Below are 22,118 nucleotides of genomic sequence, written 5' to 3' on the forward strand. Positions count from 1 at the left end.
GTTTCTGCTGAAAGATCAGCTGTTAACCTTATGGGGATTCCCTTGTATGTCAATTGTTGCTTTTCCCTTGCTGCTTTTAATATGTTTTCTTTGTATTTAATTTTTGATAGTTTGATTAATATGTGTCTTGGCATGTTTCTCCTTGGACTTATCCTGTATGGGACTATCTGTGCTTCCTGGACTTGATTGACTATATCCTTACCCATATTAGGGAAGTTTTCCACTATAATCTCTTCAAACATTTTCTCAGTCCCTTTTGTTTCTCTTCTTCTCCTGGGACCCCTATAATTCAAATGTTGGTGCGTTCAATATTGTCCCAGAGGTCTCTGAGATTGTCCTCAATTCTTTTTATTCTTTTTTTTTTCTTTATTCTTCTCTGCGGTAGTTATTTCCACTATTTTATCTTCCAGGTCACTTATGCATTCTTCTGCCTCAGTTATTCTGCTATTGATTCCTTCTAGAGAATTTTTAATTTCATTTACTGTGTTGTTCATCATTGTTTGTTTGCTCTTTAGTTCTTTTAGGTCCTTGTTAAACGTTTCTTGTATTTTCTCCATTCTATATCCAAGATTTTGGATCATCTTTACTATCATTACTCTGAATTGTTTTTCAGGTTGACTGACTATTTCCTCTCCATTTGTTTGGTCTGGTGGGTTTTTACCTTGCTCCTTCATCTGCCGTGTATTTCTGTCTTCTCAGTTTGCCTAACTTACCATGTTTTGGGGTCTCCGTTTTGCAAGCTGCAAGTTCGTAGTTCCCAGTGTTTTTGGTGTCTGCTCCCAGTGGGTAAGTTTGGTTCAGTGGGTTTGTAGGCTTCCTGATGGAGGGGACTGGTGCCTGTGTTCTGGTGGATGAGGCTGGATCTTGTCTTTCTGGTGGGCAGGTCCACATCTATGTGTTTTGGGGTGTCTGTGGACTTATTATGATTTTAGGCAGCCTCTCTGCTAATGGGTGGGTTTGTGTTCCTGTCTTGCTAGTTGTTTGCCATAGGGTGTCTAGCACTGTAGCTTGCTGGTCATTGAGTGGAGCTGGGTCTTAGCATGGAGATGGACATCTCTGGGAGAGCTTTTGCCATTTGATGTTCCATGGGGCCAGGAGGTCTCTGGTGGACCAATGTCCTGAACTTGGCTGTCCCACCTCAGAAGCTCAGGCCTGACACTGGCCAGAGCACCAAGACCCTGTCAGCCACATGGCTCAGAAGAAAAGTGAGAAAAAAAAGAAAGAAATAAAGAATATAAAATAAAGTTATTAAAATAAAAAAATTATTAAAAATAAAAACTAAAAAGGGTAATAAAAAAAAGAGAAAGAAACAAGAGAGCAACCAAACTAAAAAATAAATCCTCCAATGATAACAAGTGCTAAAAACTATACTTAAAAAACCCCAAAACCAAAAAACAGAAACCAAAAACAGACAGTCAGAACCCTAGGACAAATGGCAAAAGCAAAGCTCTACAGAAAAATCATACAAAGAAGGATACAGATACACACTCACAAAAAGAGCAAAAGGAAAAAAAGTAAAAGAATATGTATATAACAAATTAAAAAAGGAGGAGAGCAACCAAATCAATAAACAAATCTACCAATGATAATAAGCTCTAAATACTAAACTAAGATAAACATAAAACCAGAAACAAATTAGATGCAGAAAGCAAATCCCCAGTCTACAGTTGATCCCAAAGTCCACCGCCTCAATTTTGGGATGATTCTTTGTCTATTCATTTATTCCACAGATGCAGGTACATCAAGTGGATTGTGGAGATTTAATCCACTGCTTCTAATGCTGCTGGGAGAGATTTCCCTTTCTCTTCTTTCTTTGCACAGCTCCTGGGGTTCAGCTTTGGATTTGGCCCTGCTTCTGCATGTAGGTCACCTGAGGGTGTCTGTTCCCTGTGCAGACAGGACGGGGTTAAAGGAGAAGCTGATTAGGGGGCTCTGGCTCACTCAGGTGGGGGGGGGGAGGGAGGGGTACGGAATGCAGGGCGAGCCTGCGGTGGCAGAGGCTGATGTGACATTGCACCAGCCTGAGGTGTGCCGTGGGTTCTCCTGGGGAAGTTGTCCCTGGATCACGGGACCCTGGCAGTGTGGGCTGCACAGGCTCCCGGGAGGGGAGGTGTGGATAGTGACCTGTGCTCTCACACGGGCTTCTTGGTGGCGGCAGCAGCAGCCTTAGTGTCTCATGCCTGTCTCTGGGGTTCGCGCTGATAGCCGCGGCTCGTGCGTGTCTCTGGAGCTCGTTTAGACGGTGCTCTGAATCCCCTCTCCTTGTGCACCCCGAAAAAATGGTCTCTTGACTCTTAGGCAGTTCCAGACTTTTTTCTGGACTCCTTCCCGGCTAGCTGTCATGCACTAGCCCCTTCAGGCTGTGTTCACGCCGCCAACCCCGGTCCTCTCCCTGGGATCCTACCGAAGCCCGAGCCTCAGCTCCCAGCCCCCACCTGCCCCGGCGGGTGAGCAGACAAGCCTCTCGGGCTGGTGAGTGCTGGTCGGCACCGATCCTCTGTGTGGGAATCTCTCTGCTTTGCCCGCCCGCACCCCTGTTGCTGTGTTCTCCTCCATGGCTCCGAAGCTTTCCCCCTCCGCCACCCACAGTCTCTACCCGCGAAGGGCCTTCCTAGTGTGTAGAAACTTTTCCTCCTTCACAGCTCCCTCCCAGAGGCGCAGGTCCCGTCCCTATTCTTTTGTCTCTGTTTTTCCTTTTTTCTTTTGCCCTACCCAGGTACGTGGGGGAGTTTCTTGCCTTTGGGAGGTCTGAGGTCTTCTGCCAGAGTTCAGCAGGTGTTCTGTAGGAGTTGTTCCACATGTAGATGTATTTCTGATGTATTTGTGGGGAGGAAGGTGATCTCCACGTTTTACTCCTCCGTCATCTTGAAGGCGCCCCCCAGACTTGAATTCTTTTGGAGAAATTTGTAGTGCATATTATACCTCTTGTGTTGCAAAGTGATGTTGTTTTAGTAGAAAATGTTATTGTAAAACCCAGTGAGTGGGTTGCTTTGTACTGACGTCTATAGTCCCCTTCTCTCCTGCCCCCTTTCTCCCCAGTTATCTTAGCTTTCTCATTTAAGCCCAAGTTATTTCAGACAAGAAGTTATCTGCTGAATGATACTTTCCTCGTTAGTTCTTTTACTGGAATTTTTTTGTATCCCCAGCATTCATTCATTTATTCATTCATTCATATGCTCAATCATTTATTTAATCGTCACTCAGTAAATGCTAATGAAAAGATATATCTATATGCTTATATCTAACTGCAAAATCCACATATCTACTTGCATATATAATGTGCATATCAAACTTAATAGGTTTAAAACAGAAGTTCTGGTTTCCCACTGCCACTTTTTCCTCCTGCAGTGTTCCCCATCCAAATACATTGCTCACTCCTTCTGGTTATTTAGGCTAAAAATTCTGGCGATTTCCTTGGTCCCTTTATTTCATTCATAACCAATAACTGACCTGTAAGCAACTCTGTTGACTCTGCTTTCACTGTGTACCCAGAATCTGACCACTTCTCATCAATTCCACTGTTACTACTGAAGTCCAACCCACCATCAACTCCTGCCTGGATTATTGCAACAGCCTCTTAACTGGACTTTCTGCTTTCTCCCTTGGTCCCTCATCTTTAGTCTATTGTCAACACAACAGCCTGAGTGAACTTTGAAAAATGGAAGGCAGATATGTCACTCTTCAGCTCAAAAACCTCAGTGACTTCCTATTTCATGAAGAGTAAAAGGCAGAGTTCTTACAGTGGCCTACAAGGTCCTATACATTTGACCCCCTGTTGCTTCCCTAACTTCAGTGCCTATGACACTCCCCTTGACTAACTCCACTTGACCCAAACTGGCCTTCTTGCAATTCTTTAACATACCAAGTATACTCCTGCCTCACAACTTTTGCAACCACTGTTCCCTCTGCCAGGAATTCTCTTTCCCCAGATATCCATGTGGCTTGTTCCTTCACCTCCCAATCTTTTCTCAAATGTCACCTTTTCAAACAGTTCTTCTCTGTCCACTCTATTTAATATTATCACCTCTTTTTACTATACACTCCCTTTGCCTCTTACTTACTTTATTCCTTTTACCTATAGCATTTATCACCATCCAACTTGCTTTAAATTTATTTGTTGATTCTATTTCTCCCCACTACCCCTCAATACATACTAAAATGCAAACTCCAGAAAACCAAAGCTTCAGCTTGAAACATGGTAGACACAATAATTATTTGTTGAATGAGTAAATGATTTCATATGTGATGTACAAGCCAATAAGGTCGCATATAATCTGAGGAAATAGATGTATTTCGAAATACTATTTTTATTTTTGTATGTCTTCAAGGTTCCATCTTATTATAGGTTCTCATTTGGAAATAAAAATGAGATTTAATGAACCTAAAACATTCTGTAGACATAGTGAGATCTATCATTTGCTTACTAAAATAGTCAGGATATTCTGCATAGCAGTCAGTATTCTAAATGCTAGTTTTAAAAATTAGGTGACTACAGGCTGTGCAGTTGTCATTTTGAAGAATTCTATGGAAGAATTTTTCTAACATTTTTCTAACATGTTAGAAAAAATGAGATCACATCAATATTAGCTTTTCCACATCTAACTTTGAGTAAGGTACGTGTAGTGCACGTGATATTTGTTTTGAGTAAAATTGTGTTACATGACAGTTGTGAGCCTCTATGTCCGGGAACACACTTTAATGGTGTGACTTAGGAAGCCTAATGGCACCTGCATTTTGTAAAATGGGAAAATCCATTTTTGGCATGGCCTCCAGTTTGAAGTTACTCTTTGCATCCAAAAGGGCAGAATGCAACCGATCCATGGTCATAACTAAGATCAGAGCAAAGGACAGAGCCAGACACAGCTGAGAACCAGAAAACACAGAACTCTTTCTAATCCATAGATGTAGACAGAGCTGGGTTCCTGTGGACAAAAGGAGTTTCCACTCCAGTGACACAGAACTTGTGACCCACATCTTGCAGAGGGTAGTTAAGGGAAGCAGAGACCTCTTAGGAATACCGTTGTCAAACAGCTATGTATTTACCATGAATTCATAAGCAGAGTCTGAAACATTTCTTCAAATAGAAATAACAGAGCTGGTCTAGAGATCCCAATACAAATCAGTTCTGGGCAAGAACAGTGTTGGTTCCACCAGTGAAGGTCAATAGAATCAAGGTAACTCAAGAGAAGAGGGATCTGGCCTGGACAGGTCTGCTTAACCTCCCTTGGTTATACATTTCCAGTTGTTTTTTAATGAGGGAGATCTGGAAATTTATATTTGAATTTACTCTATATCATTTATGGTTTGCTGTATGTAACAATGCTTAAGTGGACTGTGTAATTACTGTATCATAGTTCTCATTCTGTATTTTAGACTCATTCATTCTTTTTTTTTTTTTTTTTTTTTTGCGATACGCGGGCCTCTTCCTGTTGTGGCCTCTCCCATTGCGGGGCACAGGCTCCGGACGTGCAGGCTCAGCGGCTATGGCTCACGGGCCCAGCCGCTCCGCGGCATGTGGGATCTTCCCGGACTGGGGCACGAACCCGTGTCCCCTGCATCGGCAGGCGGACTCTCAACCACTGCGCCACCAAGGAAGCCCGACTCATTCATTCTTAACTAATCTGTATGTGGTCATCGTAAAGATCCAAGTGAAAGAAACTTCTTTTGCTCTACATAGATATTTGAGTTGACTTGAGTCCACTGGGCTGTTGTACGTAGCATTCCAAGGACCAGAGTGGACAGGCCAAGAAAGTAGGGCTCATCATGGACAGCTGCCTCTCAAGGGCTTTTTCCTTTCAGGAAAGTATTAAGGTTATATAAGCAAATTAAAAAAACCTGTCGGGTAATGAGTCGAAGCCATTAAGCATGGAACTTGATGTTTTTTGTTTTCCAAACCTTATACACTACTTCTGTTCTTTTATTTAAATTATTTAGTGGGTGTTCAATAATTCTGGCTAGAAAGACAGAATTTGTTCTTGCTTGTGATGAAAGTGTCAGCAGTGAGAGATGCACTCCTTGGAGATGCACAGTTTGGATGTAGAAACTGATGAGGAAAAAGAACAAGGTGAATCACACCTCAGCTACTAGATTAATCCATCAAATTAAATGTTACTATTCAGGAAAGACAGCAGAAAGAAACCGCTTCCATGGTAACTGTTGTCAGAATTGTATTTTTACTCATCTTTCAGAAAATATATGAAAGCCAAATAATATAGCTCTAGTGATACTTGTAATGATTTACTCATTTTCAAATAGCAAGAGCTCTGAAGGCTTGATTTCATCTCTCTCTTGAGTTGGCATTGTCAGTTTAATATCCAGCCAACGTTAATCGCTGAGGGTGAATGTATAGAAGACAGTTCGTATAAATGTCCAAAGATGGTTTATCAGCGAAAGTGTATTGTTACAAAGTTCTCCTGGGTTGCCGAGTGATCACTAAGGAAGATCTTAGTGTGACTCCCTCCCCCACCCTCAATAATATTAGATGTAGCTTCTCTTCTTTGGCTGGTCATGAGGAATTTTACAAATACATTTTCAGTAGAGAGAACTCATGATTTATTCACTGGACTATCTGCTTGGATTATCAATGCCTATTTTCTCTCTTTCTCTTCAGTGTCTATCTTTTGTCTGTATCAGACTTTGAGAGCACTTCAAACTGAGGGGTAGGTAAGAAAAGGGAGGAAGATGAAATTGGATTCTCTTTAAAACTGGTTTATTTAGAAAAGAGCTCTCGTAAAAGATTTGGTCAGAAATCAGAATTCAACCTGCTATCCTTTTTTTCTGTATGATCAGATTGGATAATTGAATGTTGGCTTGATTTCTTTCAGAGCAGACGTTCTATCTTTCTTGGCTAGGCTGGCACAGAGAACAAGGTCATACAGTGACCTGCTTCCTTCACTGGGAGATGCTGATCTGCTGTGACCTGTGAGAAGACTCTGCTTTGCTGATGTTTTGGTGTTGTTTCTGTAATATCCATCTAGGCTAGGACTTCAGCTTCCTAGTTTCAGGTTAAAAGATAGATTAATTCACAAAATACCTTAGTATTTGTTGGACTTGTATGTGTTCACATGACTTACTGACCTCGTGCAATGCTTATTTTGTAATAAATTACCATGTGTTAATTCTCACAATTAAATTCTACAATCCAAACTATAATTTAACTCTCCAGAGTGGAAGACTTCCTGTTTTTTACTTTAAAGGCATGTTTCTTAAGTGTCTATTTGTTAGCAAACACTTGGAAACACTTTGAAATTTCATCCTATTAATTCAGTCCTAGAGCTATCTGAATTCTCTCTTTAAATGCTCTCCAGCAAGCTTTTCTTAGCTCTCTCTAGCCCTCAGCATTCTCATTCCTCATATATAAATGTACTTGCTACCCATACCGTACACTCGTTCCTATTAAATTGAGTAGTCAGTCATGGTTAAATAATATGTGACATCTTTACAAATAATATTTACTATTATCATTTAATTGAAGTATTATATTTCTTTTTGGTTTCTCATTTCATTTCCCTAACCAGATTATAAACTTTTTGATCTAAATACTAATTCTTCTATATCTGTATATCTGCCACCATATCTCACCCAAGGTAGGGATTCAATACAAGTTTGTTAATGGGTTAACCAAACCAATGCAAGTTTGTTAATCCTGTGAAATGGAACATGCTAGAAGTAAACATGATGATATTCTCTCCCACGAGCTACCTATTTAAATGCATCTTGGGAAGAACGTTGAACAAATTAATTTGCAAAATTGCCTTCATGTAACATTTGCAGCTGTTCCACTTCTCAGGAAAATGATTCATATTATTTTAAAGACATGGCAACTTGAACAAGGTCAAAGCATAATACCTAATGGTATTTAGCAATGCAAATATAAAATTTGCAAACTTTGCAGAGTCTAAATGCGCATTGGATTTTCTAGGAGGTGCCCAGCTATATTGGGAGGGAGTTTTTAAGGTAGAGCTTGACTGATAACCTTTCCAAAACGTTAATATAGTTTTCTTCTTCTGTTTTTCTCTTCCTCCTTTTACTTTACCCCCTCCTTTCTAAATTATTGATCTCTTTCTATGTGGCCAACTTTTTCTAGGAACTTTTTGTTACGTTGTTATATAATTTAATCATCACATACATCCTGTTGGTAAGCTATTATTATTTATATTTTAATGACCAGGAAACATTGAGGTTTGGAGGTTTAAGGACTTCTGGCATGAACTTGGCACTTTTTCTCCCTGAACCTCATCTTTCTTTCTTTGATGTGTGACCTTGTATAAAAATATCATTTAACCCCTCTGTGCCTTTTAAAAATGTTTTTCTTCTATAAGAGGATAATAAAAAAGTCTGCCCTACTAGCTTTATGTTATTCTAGATAATTGAGATAAAACACAAGAAATATAGGGCATTATTATTTTTATTATATATGAGTCTTGATCACATTGGTGATCACCAGTGTGCAAACTTAGAATAAGGGATTAGAACTAGATTATAATTTTAAATGTCCTATTGATATTTTCTTTTGCTCTTTAAGACTCCTAAAACATATTCCCATATTTGAGTTTTTGCATTACACAGAAAAAAGATCCACAAGCTGGACTTTTATGTTTCTCTAGCTGTGGGATAGACCCAGATTGGTCATGTACAGAAAAGCCTGTATGAGCAAAGAAAGTAACATATTTTCTCATTTATTTATTTATTTATTTTTGCTTATAAATCTCAGTTACACGGCTTTATTCAATAGAATATTAGATCAGTTCAGTTCTCAAGTTGTGATTTTATAAGACTTATGAGAAAATCTGTTGATAGTGAGATTGCTTGACATTTTCTTTTACATTTTGCTCCTTTCTCACTTCTTTTTTTTTTTAATATTGGCATATAGTTGATTTACAATGTTGTGTTAGCTTCAGGTGTACAACAAAGTGATTCAGTTATGCGTATACATATATCTATTCTTAAGAAAGTGATGTATTTTCCTCAAACTGATTTCATTTTAAACTTGGCAGGATTCTGTGTCTCCTGTTTTTCTATGTAGAGAAAAACATACTGTGCAACCAAGATTGATGCAAAACTCCCTGGTGAAGGAACTCAATCCGTTCTTTCTTCAGCAACTCAACCCTTTACAACAAAGCATGCTTCTAGTATCTGATTAGCTGGTTCTCTTCCTTCCTTCTTAGTTGGGGAATTTCCAAAGCTGTCTTCTCTGAAATACCATAAAATGTCCTGGAACTCAAAAGAAGAAGGTCTTTGAAATTCTATGAACTTTTCCCACTGTATTTGAAGAAAAAAGGGTGGAAACTCTTGAAGAGTCTAGATCTATTGAAAAATCATTGAGAGTAGGGGAAAAAACCATGAGCAAAAAGATAAAGGGAGGGAAAAAATTTTCCTGAAAATGTTATAGTTTATACATGTGTGCACACACAGACACACACACCATATATGTTTGATATTTTAATGAACAGAGAATAAACGATATTATCATAGCAATGAGGGAAATAAAAACAAGAAAAGGGACTTCCCATATATATGGACATATTTTTCTTTCTTTAAGTAAAAACATTGTGTATTTCATCATTTTAATGAGAATCTTTTAAAGTGTACAATACACCCTCCTGACTTCTTATATAGAGGACCCTCACTGTCATTGTGCACTTTCTAAGGAGGCAATGCTGGAAAGAAAACTAAACCAGGAGACCTTTCCCCGGGCTCCAGCTCATTCTTCTACTCACCAGCCATGAGACTGTTCTGATCATTTCCCCTCTTTTGTCTCAGCTTCTTCATGTGGAAAATTCAGGCAAAATTTAGAAATATATTCTGCCCAGGTGCAACCCGCTTCCAGCTCCCTGTCTGTGAGCCAATATTGTTCTGCATTTCCTCCAATTAACTCTGATGATGTAAAAAGATTAAAATGCATCCTCCATGGCAGAATGGCACCTTGAAATTTTAACATCTGTGACTCCATAGTTCTGTGATTTCCTTCTAATTATGTGGGCCAAATTTGGTTAAGTGGGGAAAATTCTCTGATTTTTCTGACAAAAATAAGAAGAAAGAAAATTTTTTCTGCATTAAGATGTACTTTATAATGCGATGAATATAATAATTACTTGCTGGACATATTAATATTTTGCATATCTTTCTGTGATAAGTATATTAGGGAACCTTATTTCCCAAAGTGATTGCCAAAAAAAAAAAGGGACTTCCCTGGTGGCGCAGTGGTTAAGAATCCACCTGCCAATGCGGGGGACAGGGCTTAGATCCCTGGTCTGGGAAGATCCCACATGCCGCAGAGCAACTAAGCCAGTGCACCACAACTGCTGAGCCTACGCTCTAGAGCCTGCGAGCCACAACTACTTAGCCCGCATGCCACAACTACTGAAGCCCATGCGCCTAGAGCCCGTGCTCCTCAATGAAGAGTAACCCCCGCAATGAGAAGCCTGTGCACTGCAACAAAGAGTAGCCCCCGCTAGCTGCAACTAGAGAAAGCCTGCGTGCAGCAACAAAGACCCAATGCAGCCAAAAAAAAAAAGAAAAAGAAAAAGAAAAAATTTACCTACAGTCTCATTAGTAATCAACTGTTTACCTGTTTTACGTTTTCCATGATCCCTTCTGGCAGAGAAGACAGTTTTATTAATCTGGCTTCTAACTCTAATTATAGCATTTTTCTCTCTCAAGCACCTCCTTTCCTAGAAGCCCATAGCTCTCCTCTTTAGGAAGCAGAGCTTGTATCATCCTCGTGGTGTCTGCTCAGGCTTGCTTGATACCTTCCAGGTCTTCTGCTCTCCATTTGTAAAGCATTTTCTTGTCTTATTGCTATGCCACTCTGGATATGTTTCCTTTGTTACTTAAATGAGTGTCTCCCTAACTAAACTGAGTATATCTTAAGAGCAGGGAAACTTCTTCTAAATTTTCCTCTGTTACCCAAACCATGTACCTTATAGAGCATAGTAAAGTAAAATACATGCTCAGTGGATGTTGTGATTGATAGTAGACATCTCAATTCAAGTTGCTCATTTTCTACTGAAATTCAGTCTTGTAATATTTTCTGAATTCTGAGAAAGTGTAAACTGTTCATTTCCCATAATCACTTATGCACACACTCTGTAGAATTTACAACTCCTTACAAGTAGTAAAGAATACTAATTGAATACTTCTTATGTATTCATTTTTGCATGAAAACATATATATCCTGGAAATACCTGCTTTTTATTTCCATAAGTAGATAGTCATCTTTTTCTCTTGTTTTCATGTCCATATTAATGTTAACTATTCTAGACTATAAGTCCCAAGAAAACATAACTGTGTCTTTCAGCTTATGTAATGTACCTTACCCAAAGCCGAGCATTTATGATGGCTTCGAAGCATAACATTGCTGGATAAGATGCAAGGCCAATCTTAGGTGAGGACCCTAAAAGCCTTCTGAAGTTATTTAATATGATACCATGAGGTAAAAAAACAGGAAAACAAAAGCACACTGTTAGGATGTATAAATTGTTCTTCAGTGAAGGAGGTTTGTGTAAGTAATTGAGTTTAGTTGCTTCTGTTTATAGAGCTCCTGTAATTTCCCTGTGCCAGATCCTGAGTCAAAAGAAAAATCTCAAAGTGCTTAGGCAACAGCTGTTCTCAGTCTTTCAGGATGGTAATTCTGAGCCCAGGGTTGTGCTTATTCTTGTCATGAAATGACGCTCTTTGACTTTAAAACCCTGCATTCTTCCACAGTGCTATTACAGTGACAGGTCTTGTAAAAACATGTGTTAATCTTTAAGTCTGTTTAGCAGATATCCCAGTGGAGCAAATAGCCCATTATGACCTTACGTGTGGTTCATGAACTCTTCTCTGAAGTATTCCTGTGATTTTGTATCATTGAACACATTCCTAAATCTCGCCGTGCAGGTCCTTCTTTGTAAAAGAAGAGCAATACTCTTTGAGGTAGTCTTTGTGTTTTCAGTGGGTTTCAGTGGTGCTGGTCAGTTAGTCAACTCTAAAATATTTAATAAACCATAAGTGATATGGCTGTATATTATAAAAACTTTCTACCCATCCTAACCATTCTTCTAATTTTTCTACCATTTGGAAGAAGTGGGTTAATATGAAATAAAAACAAATAATTTCAAAAAATGTGATTTGTAAAACAATAATGATGGGGACTCATTTTACCTGATTTGAAAACATATTTAAAATTGGCAATTATCAAAACTATATGCATGGTATTTTGTTAAAGAAAAACGGATCAGTTAATATAGAATAACATAGAGATACAAGAAGTTAAAACTTACTTTAATCATTTCTAGGGCAGAGCAGAAATAACAGAATGATAGGGAAAAGTAGCATTTGTCAGGTATTTATTTTGGTCTAGAGAAGAATCTGTACTCTGTGTACAAATGCAGAATGTATAGCAAAGGAAAGAGAAACGGAATGTAAGAAAAATAACATACATCACTGGATTGAAATTACTTAAAATGGATACAGATATTTTAGATGAATATACTAATTCCATTTGCTAACTATGCAAGGAAGATGAATGTTTAAGGAAATCTTAAATCATTTTATAGGAAAATGTGCTGCCTCTCAGCATTAAAGTGAATTCAAATGTTAAAACAGTCTTCCTGATAAAGGTAACAAAATCAGATTTTTTTTTTCCTATGGAGAAACAAGAATGCTGTTGATGACATTGCACTAATTGTTTCAGCTGTTGTGGAAAGTAATCTGTCAATACGTTTGAATCATAGTGTTGGTATTGATGATGATGATGATGATGATGACGACATATGCCAGACACTGTGCTGAGTAAGTGGGGGACATTTAAAGGAAAGCTCTGTGTCTTGGCCACACGTGTGTATATGTGAGCAGACACGTCATTGATCACGTCACACAAAGCCGCACAGTCTCCTGCCCACCTTTTCAGATTCATTGTTTGACATTTCCTCCAAAAGTCATTTATCTACAGGCCATATTCATTAAAATTTTTTTTAAGTTTGTTTTCCGTATTCATTTTTTAACTTTTTTTTTTTTTTTGCGGTATGCGGGCCTCTCACTCTTGTGGCTTCTCCCGTTGCGGAGCACAGGCTCCGGACGTGCAGGCTCAGCGGCCATGGCTCACGGGCCCAGCCGCTCCGCGGCATGTGGGATCTTCCCGGACCGGGGCACGAACCCGTGTCCCCTGCATCGGCAGGCGGACTCTCAACCACTGCGCCACCAGGGAAGGCCCCTTTTTACTCTATTTTTTACAGATGTTTCCTCCCAGGTCCGGAATGTCTTTTCTTCTCTTGGCAGGAAGATTCTTACTCATTTTAAAAAATTTTGTTCAAACCGCACCTTGTCACTGAAGCCTTGGTCCCTGTGGTCCCTTAGGCACACGAAGGATGGCAGCCCTGCCTGCTTCTCTGGAGGCTGCCGCTTCCTTGAGCGTGGGGCTGTGTCCCAGCCATCTTTCTACACAGGGTGGGACTCAACACGTGTGTGTGGAAGGAGTAAATAAAATAAGCAAAGGAAAATCCCAGTATTACTATTATTTGCCAGCCCTTTCATTGAATTCTGTTAAACTGAAGCTTGTCACATTGACTCCGTATAAACTTATTTGACAATGATCAAATTGTCTGACTCTGAGCAATTTCTTTCAAATGGAGTAAGCAGTTACTACCGGGCTACGTTATTTTGCAACAGGGTTTTCTTGGGGTTTGTACTTGTCTCATTGCTTATTTGCTGTAAAATGAGCCTTTTGCTGGGAGGTTCTTTACATCAATAACAGACATACAGAGATTTGCCTAAATTTGAAATCAAAACACTTTTCTTTGGAATATTCATTTGGAAGTTTTGCTTCATTTGTTTTGCTAAGTCATAATTTATGTGTAGTTTTTTGTTTAATGTGTAGTTACTCTTTTTACCACAATATATTCTTGTTTATAAAGATGCTCAAAGAAGTACATTTATCACCTCTTTTAGATCAGGGTGCCATTAATGAACTCTCCTCTACTATTTAATATTCTTAAGAGAAATATGCCTAAGGATCTATCTTATTCTCAGGAAGTAAGGTTTTTCTTTTTTTTTTTTTTAAACTTTTGGGACCCAGAGATGAAAAATTTCCCCTTGTACAAATTATTCATCAAATAAAAATTTTCATGCAAAAATTAATGCTTTAAGACACAGAATGAATTTAGATTAAAGACTCTGTGATATTTATAGTAGATAAATAGAGGTTCTGCTACAGATGACAGAGACCATACCTGACAAGACAGAAATTTCTTTCTCTCTCAAGGAGTTGTCTGAATACAGGAAGCTCAGATCAAGGATGATGACCCTGTTCTACTGATACATGGTTGTTTGGGGTAGACATGGCATCCCGTGGTATTAGGGATTGAGGTGCCTTCTCTCTCATTGCTCTGTATTTAAAATTTAATATGTTAATTTCCTTTTAATTTTATTTATTTATTACAGAGTGACTATCTGATCAGCAGTTATGCTTGACAAGAAGCAGAAGTCATGGTTTATTTATAGTGTTTTATAGGTTTGGCATGGTAAAAGAGTCTTGACAATAAATACTTGGTTAATTAATTGAAAGTTCATGTATTTGGGGGAAGGGTTGTTAATGTACAACTGTTCGCAAGACCCTTGTGGTATGAGTTGTGGGGCAAACCGTCCAGGGTGGGAAGCGATCATACATCACTGTGGAGGGAGGGACAAATGCAGTGCTCCTGAAGTCCTGAGTTCGTTCCCAGCAGGCGTGTGAAGGAAGCTTCCTGGAAAGTAATGGCGTTGGGCTGTCCTTGAAGGATGTCTATAATGCGAAGTGGAGGAGAAGGGAAAAGAGGAGCATGGGGTGGCATTGAGGGAAGGGGGACTGGCAAGTGTCTGGTTGCCATGCATGTAGCACTTCACACACGACACCCACTGTACCTTAGGAATGAGGTCTGGAGGAAGGAGGTTTGTGTGTGTGTAGGGGGTAGGTGTTGCATGTATCCTTGTCCTTTTTTTTTTTTTCTTTCCTGATTGGGTGACAAAAGAGAGTTTTATCTTGGATAATACTTTAACAAAACTTCATTGATTTGTTAATTTACATTATGCAAGACGCTTCTGTGAGCTATACCAATCTTTAATACCTAGAACATATGATTCATGTTTAGATGAGATTATCTTTGTATTTGGATTAAATCACAATGAGGACAGTATTTGTAAATGTGTGACTTTCAAAGGGGGATATAAACTCTCGTTATCCACGACGGGCCTGGTTTGAAGTGCTTGCTGAAGTTAATAGGTTGTGCTATCCCATTTTACCGGCACATTCTGCTGATACATCATTTAGAGAAAGTTCCAATTCCTGATGAAGAGCAGAGCGCTGACATGAGTTTTCACTTAGGTGTGCAGAAAGAATCGGTTAGCTTTGTGCACGGAATAGGATGAAATCAAGCTTTAATTAGTCAGACTTTTGCATAATTCATCCCGGTCCCTTTGAAAGTCCAGTTGAATCTGCTCTTAATCTTTGTCACGATGGGTCCCTTTTAAAGGACTTTTATTAGTTCCTTCCTGCACAGATATTTAGGTCTTCCAAGTAAGGCCACGACAATGCACCTGATTTCTTAAAGAAATGAATTGTTACATAAGGATCCATAAAGAAATGAATCAGTCCATAAAATTTTCTTCTTATTAAATATCATTCTTGATATCAATATAATCAGCTTTAAAGATAGGAAAGTAAGCTAAGGTTCTTTCTGTCTTTTTGAATCCATAGGCTGTCCATCTGGCCCAGGCAAGCTTCCAGATTGAAGCCTTCGGCTCCAAATTCATTCTTGACCTCACACTGAACAAGTAAGTATATAGTTATGATCCTGTTAAGAAGTAAGTGCAGTAAAACTCTACTTCATGATAATATTTTAGTCAAAGTAATGTCTGTTGTTGAAGCAACTGATATTTTCTAGCTGATTATATGTCATATAGCACTTAAAGAAAAATATAAAAGTCTGAAGTTAATTCTTTTAATAATAATAATGTCTTTTTATTCCTGAAAGAAGAGGCATTTAACATTTAATTTGTTAAAAATCTCAAATACAGTTCTTAGATATTGTGATTTTAAATGGAACAAATATTTAAAGTAATGCTAGTTAGTTAAGTGCTAACTATAATCATTACAATATATAGCAAGCATGATAAATTACTGACTCAAGTATAGTTAGACTTCAGTCTAGAAATTCCACTTTACCTTTCAGTATGCAATTCACACGACTTCTGTATGAAGAACAGAAGAACAGAAGAAAATGATGACTTGCAAATACCTATTTTGAGAAGGTTCTTTGCTTCGTAATTTGCTCTAATACAGTTGGTTAGAAATTTTGGTCCTGATGAAGATTTACCCGATTTTTCTCTGAGCATGTGTTTATGTTGATATTTAAATGCTATTTCCCAAGTTGGAACCAATTGCACAGATGTCTTTGTACAAAGCACGAACAAGAGCTGTTGCCTTAAGCAGGGCTCTTCAGCCTCGAATTGAGCCAGCAGTGAGCCTTTCTTTGGTGAAAGAACTTTCCTGCATGGTTTTCTTTAGTTTAAGAAGCTCCAGTCAATATTTTAAACTCTCATCGGTATTTTGACCAAGACTGCATTTTTGCCAGAAAAATACCACGTAATGCTATCAGACACTATAATGTGGGTGACCACAGTCAATATCTGAGAGATTGCAGAAGACTATAAAGAACAACTATTAAATTTCTTGTGTGCCAAATTCTGTGAGCTCTGCAGAAAAAAAGGTGCAGGGTCAGCTTGGGTGCTCCTTACTCAAGTGTAATTGCAGCTTTAAGTCAGAATGAATCAGCAGAACTCAGAATTTCCTGTGTTGAAGATACTGCAGGTTTTCCTCTTTGAGTCTGCTGAGCATTGGTTGAGTTCCTTTTCACCATGCTGGGTCAGCACTGTGCCTGCGAAAGGGTCATATGGGGACATCCAGGGTACTTAGAGGTCTGGAGACACATCAGAAGATTATTTACCACTAATATTTAACATGCAGAGGAATCAAATTGAGCACCTACTATGAGCAGTCCTTGCCTTAAGGAGCTTATAGTCTACTTGGGAGAGGTTAATAGATAAACGTATAATTTTAGAGCAGTGTGAAATTGGTTGTGCTGGAGATAGACATGGAATGCTATGGTAGCACTAGAGAGAGGAAGCTCTCCAGGCTGGAGGAGTGTGAAAAGGCATCTTAGGAAAGGTGGTGCTTGAGCTAAATCTTGGAGGGCAAGTGCTAGTGAGGAAGGGAAGTGTTGGGGATGGATGGGCGAGAGAGGGAGAGGGAGAGGGAGAGGGAGAGGGAGAGGGAGAGGGAGAGGGAGAGGGAGAGGGAGAGAGAGAGAGAGAGAGAGAGAGAGAGAATGGAGAATTGTGTTCTAGGCAGAGGAGAGAGTGTGTGCTAAGGAGAAGGGCCATGTAGCAGTGGGGCATGTTAAAGGGAGCATGAGTCTTTTGTTGAATTTCTTGGTAAATTACAAGGTTGAGGGAGGTGAGTCAGAAGAGGTAGGCACAGGGACAGCTCAACTCATGCAAGATCTTGTATGTCATGCTCAGTGCTGGTCTATTATCCCCTAGACTGTGAAAAATGAAGTAAGCAGATAAACAGAAGTTCTGTTCTCAGGAAGTGCTAAAAGGCATGGAGAGGGAATGCTTTTGAGGAGTCTTCGTTTGATAAACATCATTAGGATTGCTTTGATGTGGGTGGCAAGGCAGAAAGAAGGGTTCAAGTTAAGAGGTACCTTGATTGCATAGCTGGGTGGAAGGTGGTATCCAGGTGAAATGGGCAGCACAGGGAAAAAACAGGTTAAATGGTGAAGAGAAAAGAATGTGAAATCAGAGTAGACATAATTGATTTGAGGGGCTTTGGGACATACATGAAGCCATGTCTAGGCAGTAGGTGGATATAACAGTCTAAAGCTCAGGGAAGAGGTGGGGGCTAGAGATAGTAGAGTTGAAAGTAGTTTCCATAGGAATGTTAATGATAAACGTGGTTGTGAATGAGACCATGTTCATTCAGGAAGGGTGGGTAAAATAAGGAGAGCATAAGTTGGGAAGATTGTTAAGGGTTGAGGAGAGGAAGAGGAGCCAATGAAGGGACAGAGAATGAGTGATCAGAGTAGTGGGAGGAGAATCAGGAGCATGATTGAATAGAGAGTTTCAAAACAGAAAGTTGTGATGTATAGCCTCACATGCAGCAGAATGATCTAGTGAGATAACGGGCAAAGATTGCCTCTGTATTTACCTATTAAGTAATCACTGATGGTCTGAAGGCAGCAGTTTCCATAAAGTTTGGGGCAGAAACCAGGTTACAGTGGGCTGGGAGTGACTGAGAGGAGATGGTTTGGAGACAGCATTGCTCATTGGGTAAGTTTGGGTGAGAAGGAAAGAGAGCTAGCATAGTAGCCAGAAGAAGACATTGGGGTCTAGGAAGGGGTTTTCAGGGATAACAGAGCAAGTGTTACGCTGACAAATGGAGATGTTAAGAGTGAGAGATGAAGATACAGAAGAGAGGAGATAATTTATGGAGCAAGATCTGGGTGAAGATAGAAGGGAGTGAGAGCAAGAACACAAGGGCAACTTAGTTTTGAACCAGGAGAGAGTTCATTCCTAACTTGTATGAAGGTATTAGGGCATATGCAGGTAGAGATAAGCTTGCAGGAGAAGGGATGGAGTTCAGTGCATCTCTGAAGATTTCTTTCTTCTTGGAGACAGCATTATCTACCATTGGGATGGAGAAGGAGGGCGGGTTGGGCTTGAGGAAAATGATGAAAGTTTAGGCTAACACGGAGAGAAATGGGTGAGGAAGCTCACCAAGGTCATGTTAAAGAATTTATGAGCAATCTTCATTAGAAGTCATATGTTATGTGTTGGTGTTTGTGTCATTGTACCTGATGGTGTTTTATTTTATTTTTTTAACCTGGAGTGCTCAGTAACTCCGTCACTGCACTGTGTGGGGGAGGAAGGTAGATTGTAGTGTGGGTGTTTTCTGGTGGTGACTCAGAGGAAGAGCAGTGGAGACAGAGCTCTTTGAATACTGGTGAATAACTAGGGTAGTTTGCTATCAGGATCCAATTTGGGTAAGAATGGAGATGAGGTCAAGAGGACCAGGAAAAAATGGAGGTCTCTATAGGGACAAGTAAATGCAGTGAGAGGGAGACCATGAGACCCATAATCACATGGTGTCTCCCCTGTTCAGAGTCCCGAGCCTTCTGAGCGCAACGTGTGTGTGCAATGCTCACATGATCTCCGGAGACAAGGGAATTGGGTAAGAGTGTGACAAGTGTTGGCCAGGGTGGGTCTCTACTTTGAATAACTTTCGATGGCTGTGATTCACTAAATTTCAATGGCTGCTCCATTAGAATGAACGTAAAGAGTCAAGAGAATTTTTAAAATCAGTCACGGAGAAAGAGCTTCTGAGCAAAGAGGAATCTCATTTCCACCAAAGGGTGGTCGTTGCCACACTATTTACAACAATTTTAAATTGTTAAGGTGGGGAAGGGCAAAAGGTGTATGATAGGTCTACGAGCTCAGTGAAGGAAAGAAAGCATTAAGGTGTTAACATAAACTAATCAGAGTGGTATCTGCAGAATCTAAAGGGTTAATGACCTCACCCGGGCTGGACTGCCAGCTTGTGAAGACTACCCTGTTGTGAGGTCCTGGGAGGAGAACTTTCTGAGTCTGCGCTTTCATGGATTGAACAAGTGAGGCCTCGGCTCGCTGAGGCATCTCATGGCCGAGGTGCGTGTTTTAATTTAGCCAACAAATATTGAGTGAGCGTCTGCTCTATGCCTGCAATTGCTCTAGGTGCTGATGCTGCTGGGAGTGAAATAGACAAGTTCGCTGTCTCCCCTCATGGAGCTTTGTTCCAGGGGAAGACAGACAGTGGACCACTAAATAAAGACGAGTGCATTGAAAAACATATAGCTGGGCTACGTGATGGAAAGAGACTTCAGCTGGGAGTGGCCAGTGTGGTTTAGATGTCACAGAAGCCAGAAGGTCTCTCTGAGGAGGGACATTGAGCTGAGACCTGATCATCCAAGATGAGACACCACATGAGGCTGGAAGGTGAGAAGGTTCCACTCAACTGGGACTGTGAGACAGCAAGTACTGAGGAGAATGTGGGATGTTCAAGAAGGACCAAGGCTGATGTGACTGGAGTGCAGCGGGGGGCAGGGGATGGTGGGAGACTGAGGAGATGAGGTCAGAGAGGAAGCCGTGTAGCCAGACCGTGAAGGGCCGTTGTCCACGGGGAGGCATTTGGGTAGGACGCCACTGGAGGGCAGGAAGCATGGCCATCACACCGTTCGGTTTACCTTTTTTTAGCCCCAAAAGTCCTAGTTGTGGCTTCAGAGGATCTTTTGTCATACTCCTTTCAGGATACTCCCCTTTTCAATTTTGTTTTGTTTTTTCTCTAGAATGACCATTGTTCCAAGTTACATAAGGTTTAAAAAGGATTACTGGATTAACAATTCTGTTTCTTTTTTGGCTGTACCCCGTGGCATGTGGGATCTCCAGGGATCCAACCCGTGCCCTCTGCATGGAAGCACAGATTCTTAACCACTGGACCGTCAGGGAAGTCCCCAGCAATTCTTAACGTGTGTTGTTGATCCTTGGAAGTCCTCGGGGAGTCTGAGGATTGTGTCTCTGATATGTGTGATTGGAATTATGCCATATTTCCTATAGTTAAATTTGCTGGTGTCTTCAGCAAATGGTAATTGGGAATAATTGTGATCAGAGTTACATAATGGTTGAGAGTCAAACAGACCTGGGTTTGAATCTGGAGGCTGTCATTTACTAGCTGTGTGACCTTGGGCAAATTTCTTAACTTCTTTTTTAGTAATAGTTTGAGATACAATTCACACACCATGAAATTCACTCCTTTAAAGTGTTCCCTTCAATGGTTTTTATTATGTTCACAGAGTTGTGCAGTTATTACCACCATCTAATTCCAGAGCATTTTTGTTGCCCCAGAAAGAAACCCTGTATCTATAGCAGTTCACATCCCCTCCCCCCAGGCTTCTGGTAACCACTCATCTACTTTCTGTTGCTATGAATTTTCTTATTCTGGACATTTTATATAAATGGATTTATACAACTTGTGACCTTTTGTGATTGGCTTCTTTACATAGTGTAATATTTTCAAGGTTCATTTATGTTGTAGCTGAATAATATGCCATTGTATGGATATATTCTTAGCTTCTTAAGCTATAGGTTGTTGTAAGGACTAACTAAGGTAATGTGTGGTACTTATACATGTCTGCTAATTGGAAAGGCATGCTCCATGCTGTGGACTGAATTCCCCCTAAAATTCCTATGTTTAAGCCTTAACCTGCAATATGACTGTATTTGGAGATAGAGCCTCCAAGGAGGTAATTAAGGTTAAATGAGGTCATATGGTGGAGCCTTGATCTGATAGGATTAGTGTTATTATAAGATAGACACCAGAGAGTTTGCTCCCTCTCTCTCTGCCATGTGAGGACACAGCAAGAAGGCAGCCATCTGCAAGCCAGGAAGAGAGACCTCACCAGGAACTGAATCAGCCAGCATCTTGTTCTTGGATTTCTAGTCTCCAGAAGTATGAGAAATAGATTTCTGTTGTTTAACCACCCAGTTTATGGTATCTTTGTTCTGATTTTGGGGGGTATTTGATTTAAGATGAATACCTAGAAAATGTTGATTTAAAGAAATATATGCCCACAGTAGTTTTCTCATGAAATGTAGTTCATGCAATGCTTTTGAAAGAAGAAAACAGCCACATTGATGTAGTTTCAGCTAGATTAAATAAAGACCCTGGCTTCCGTGTTGATTAGCATGGTTAATTCATTCTTTATTCAGCCAACAAACATTTATTGAGCATCTAGTTTGTGTAAGGTACTGTGCTGAGCAACCCAGGGAATTCAGAGCTGTGTAAAAGAATCCCTCCTCTCCAAGAGCCCATAGCAGAGAAAAGAGATTAAAATATATACAAATTATAGTAAACATGATAGGAAGTGACTTGGGAAGCCTTGGTGTTGGAAGGTTTTATGGGGAAGATGAGATTTAATGTTTTTCTTAAAGGATGCTGTCTTGGTTTTGCTTTCCCTGGTAGCAGATCCTGAAGCAAGGAAATACATTTAGGGAGCTGAGGAGTGACAAGT

General features: G+C 39.9%; 1 protein-coding gene across 2 annotated transcripts in view; it reads left to right on the forward strand.

Moving 5' to 3' along the window:
* ADAM23 (ADAM metallopeptidase domain 23) overlaps positions 1-22,118 on the forward strand; it is a gene marked incomplete at both ends in the record, with an annotated part of 161,698 nt that overhangs the window by 30,161 nt on the left and 109,419 nt on the right. For both annotated transcript variants that reach the window (XM_079924205.1, XM_079924204.1), the window contains one exon: positions 15,713-15,789. In XM_079924205.1, coding sequence (XP_079780331.1) covers positions 15,713-15,789 — 77 coding nt within the window. The remainder of the gene's footprint in view (positions 1-15,712; positions 15,790-22,118) is intronic.

The sequence above is a fragment of the Stenella coeruleoalba genome (assembly GCF_951394435.1).
Source record: "Stenella coeruleoalba genome assembly, chromosome: 6".
NCBI lineage: Eukaryota > Metazoa > Chordata > Mammalia > Artiodactyla > Delphinidae > Stenella > Stenella coeruleoalba.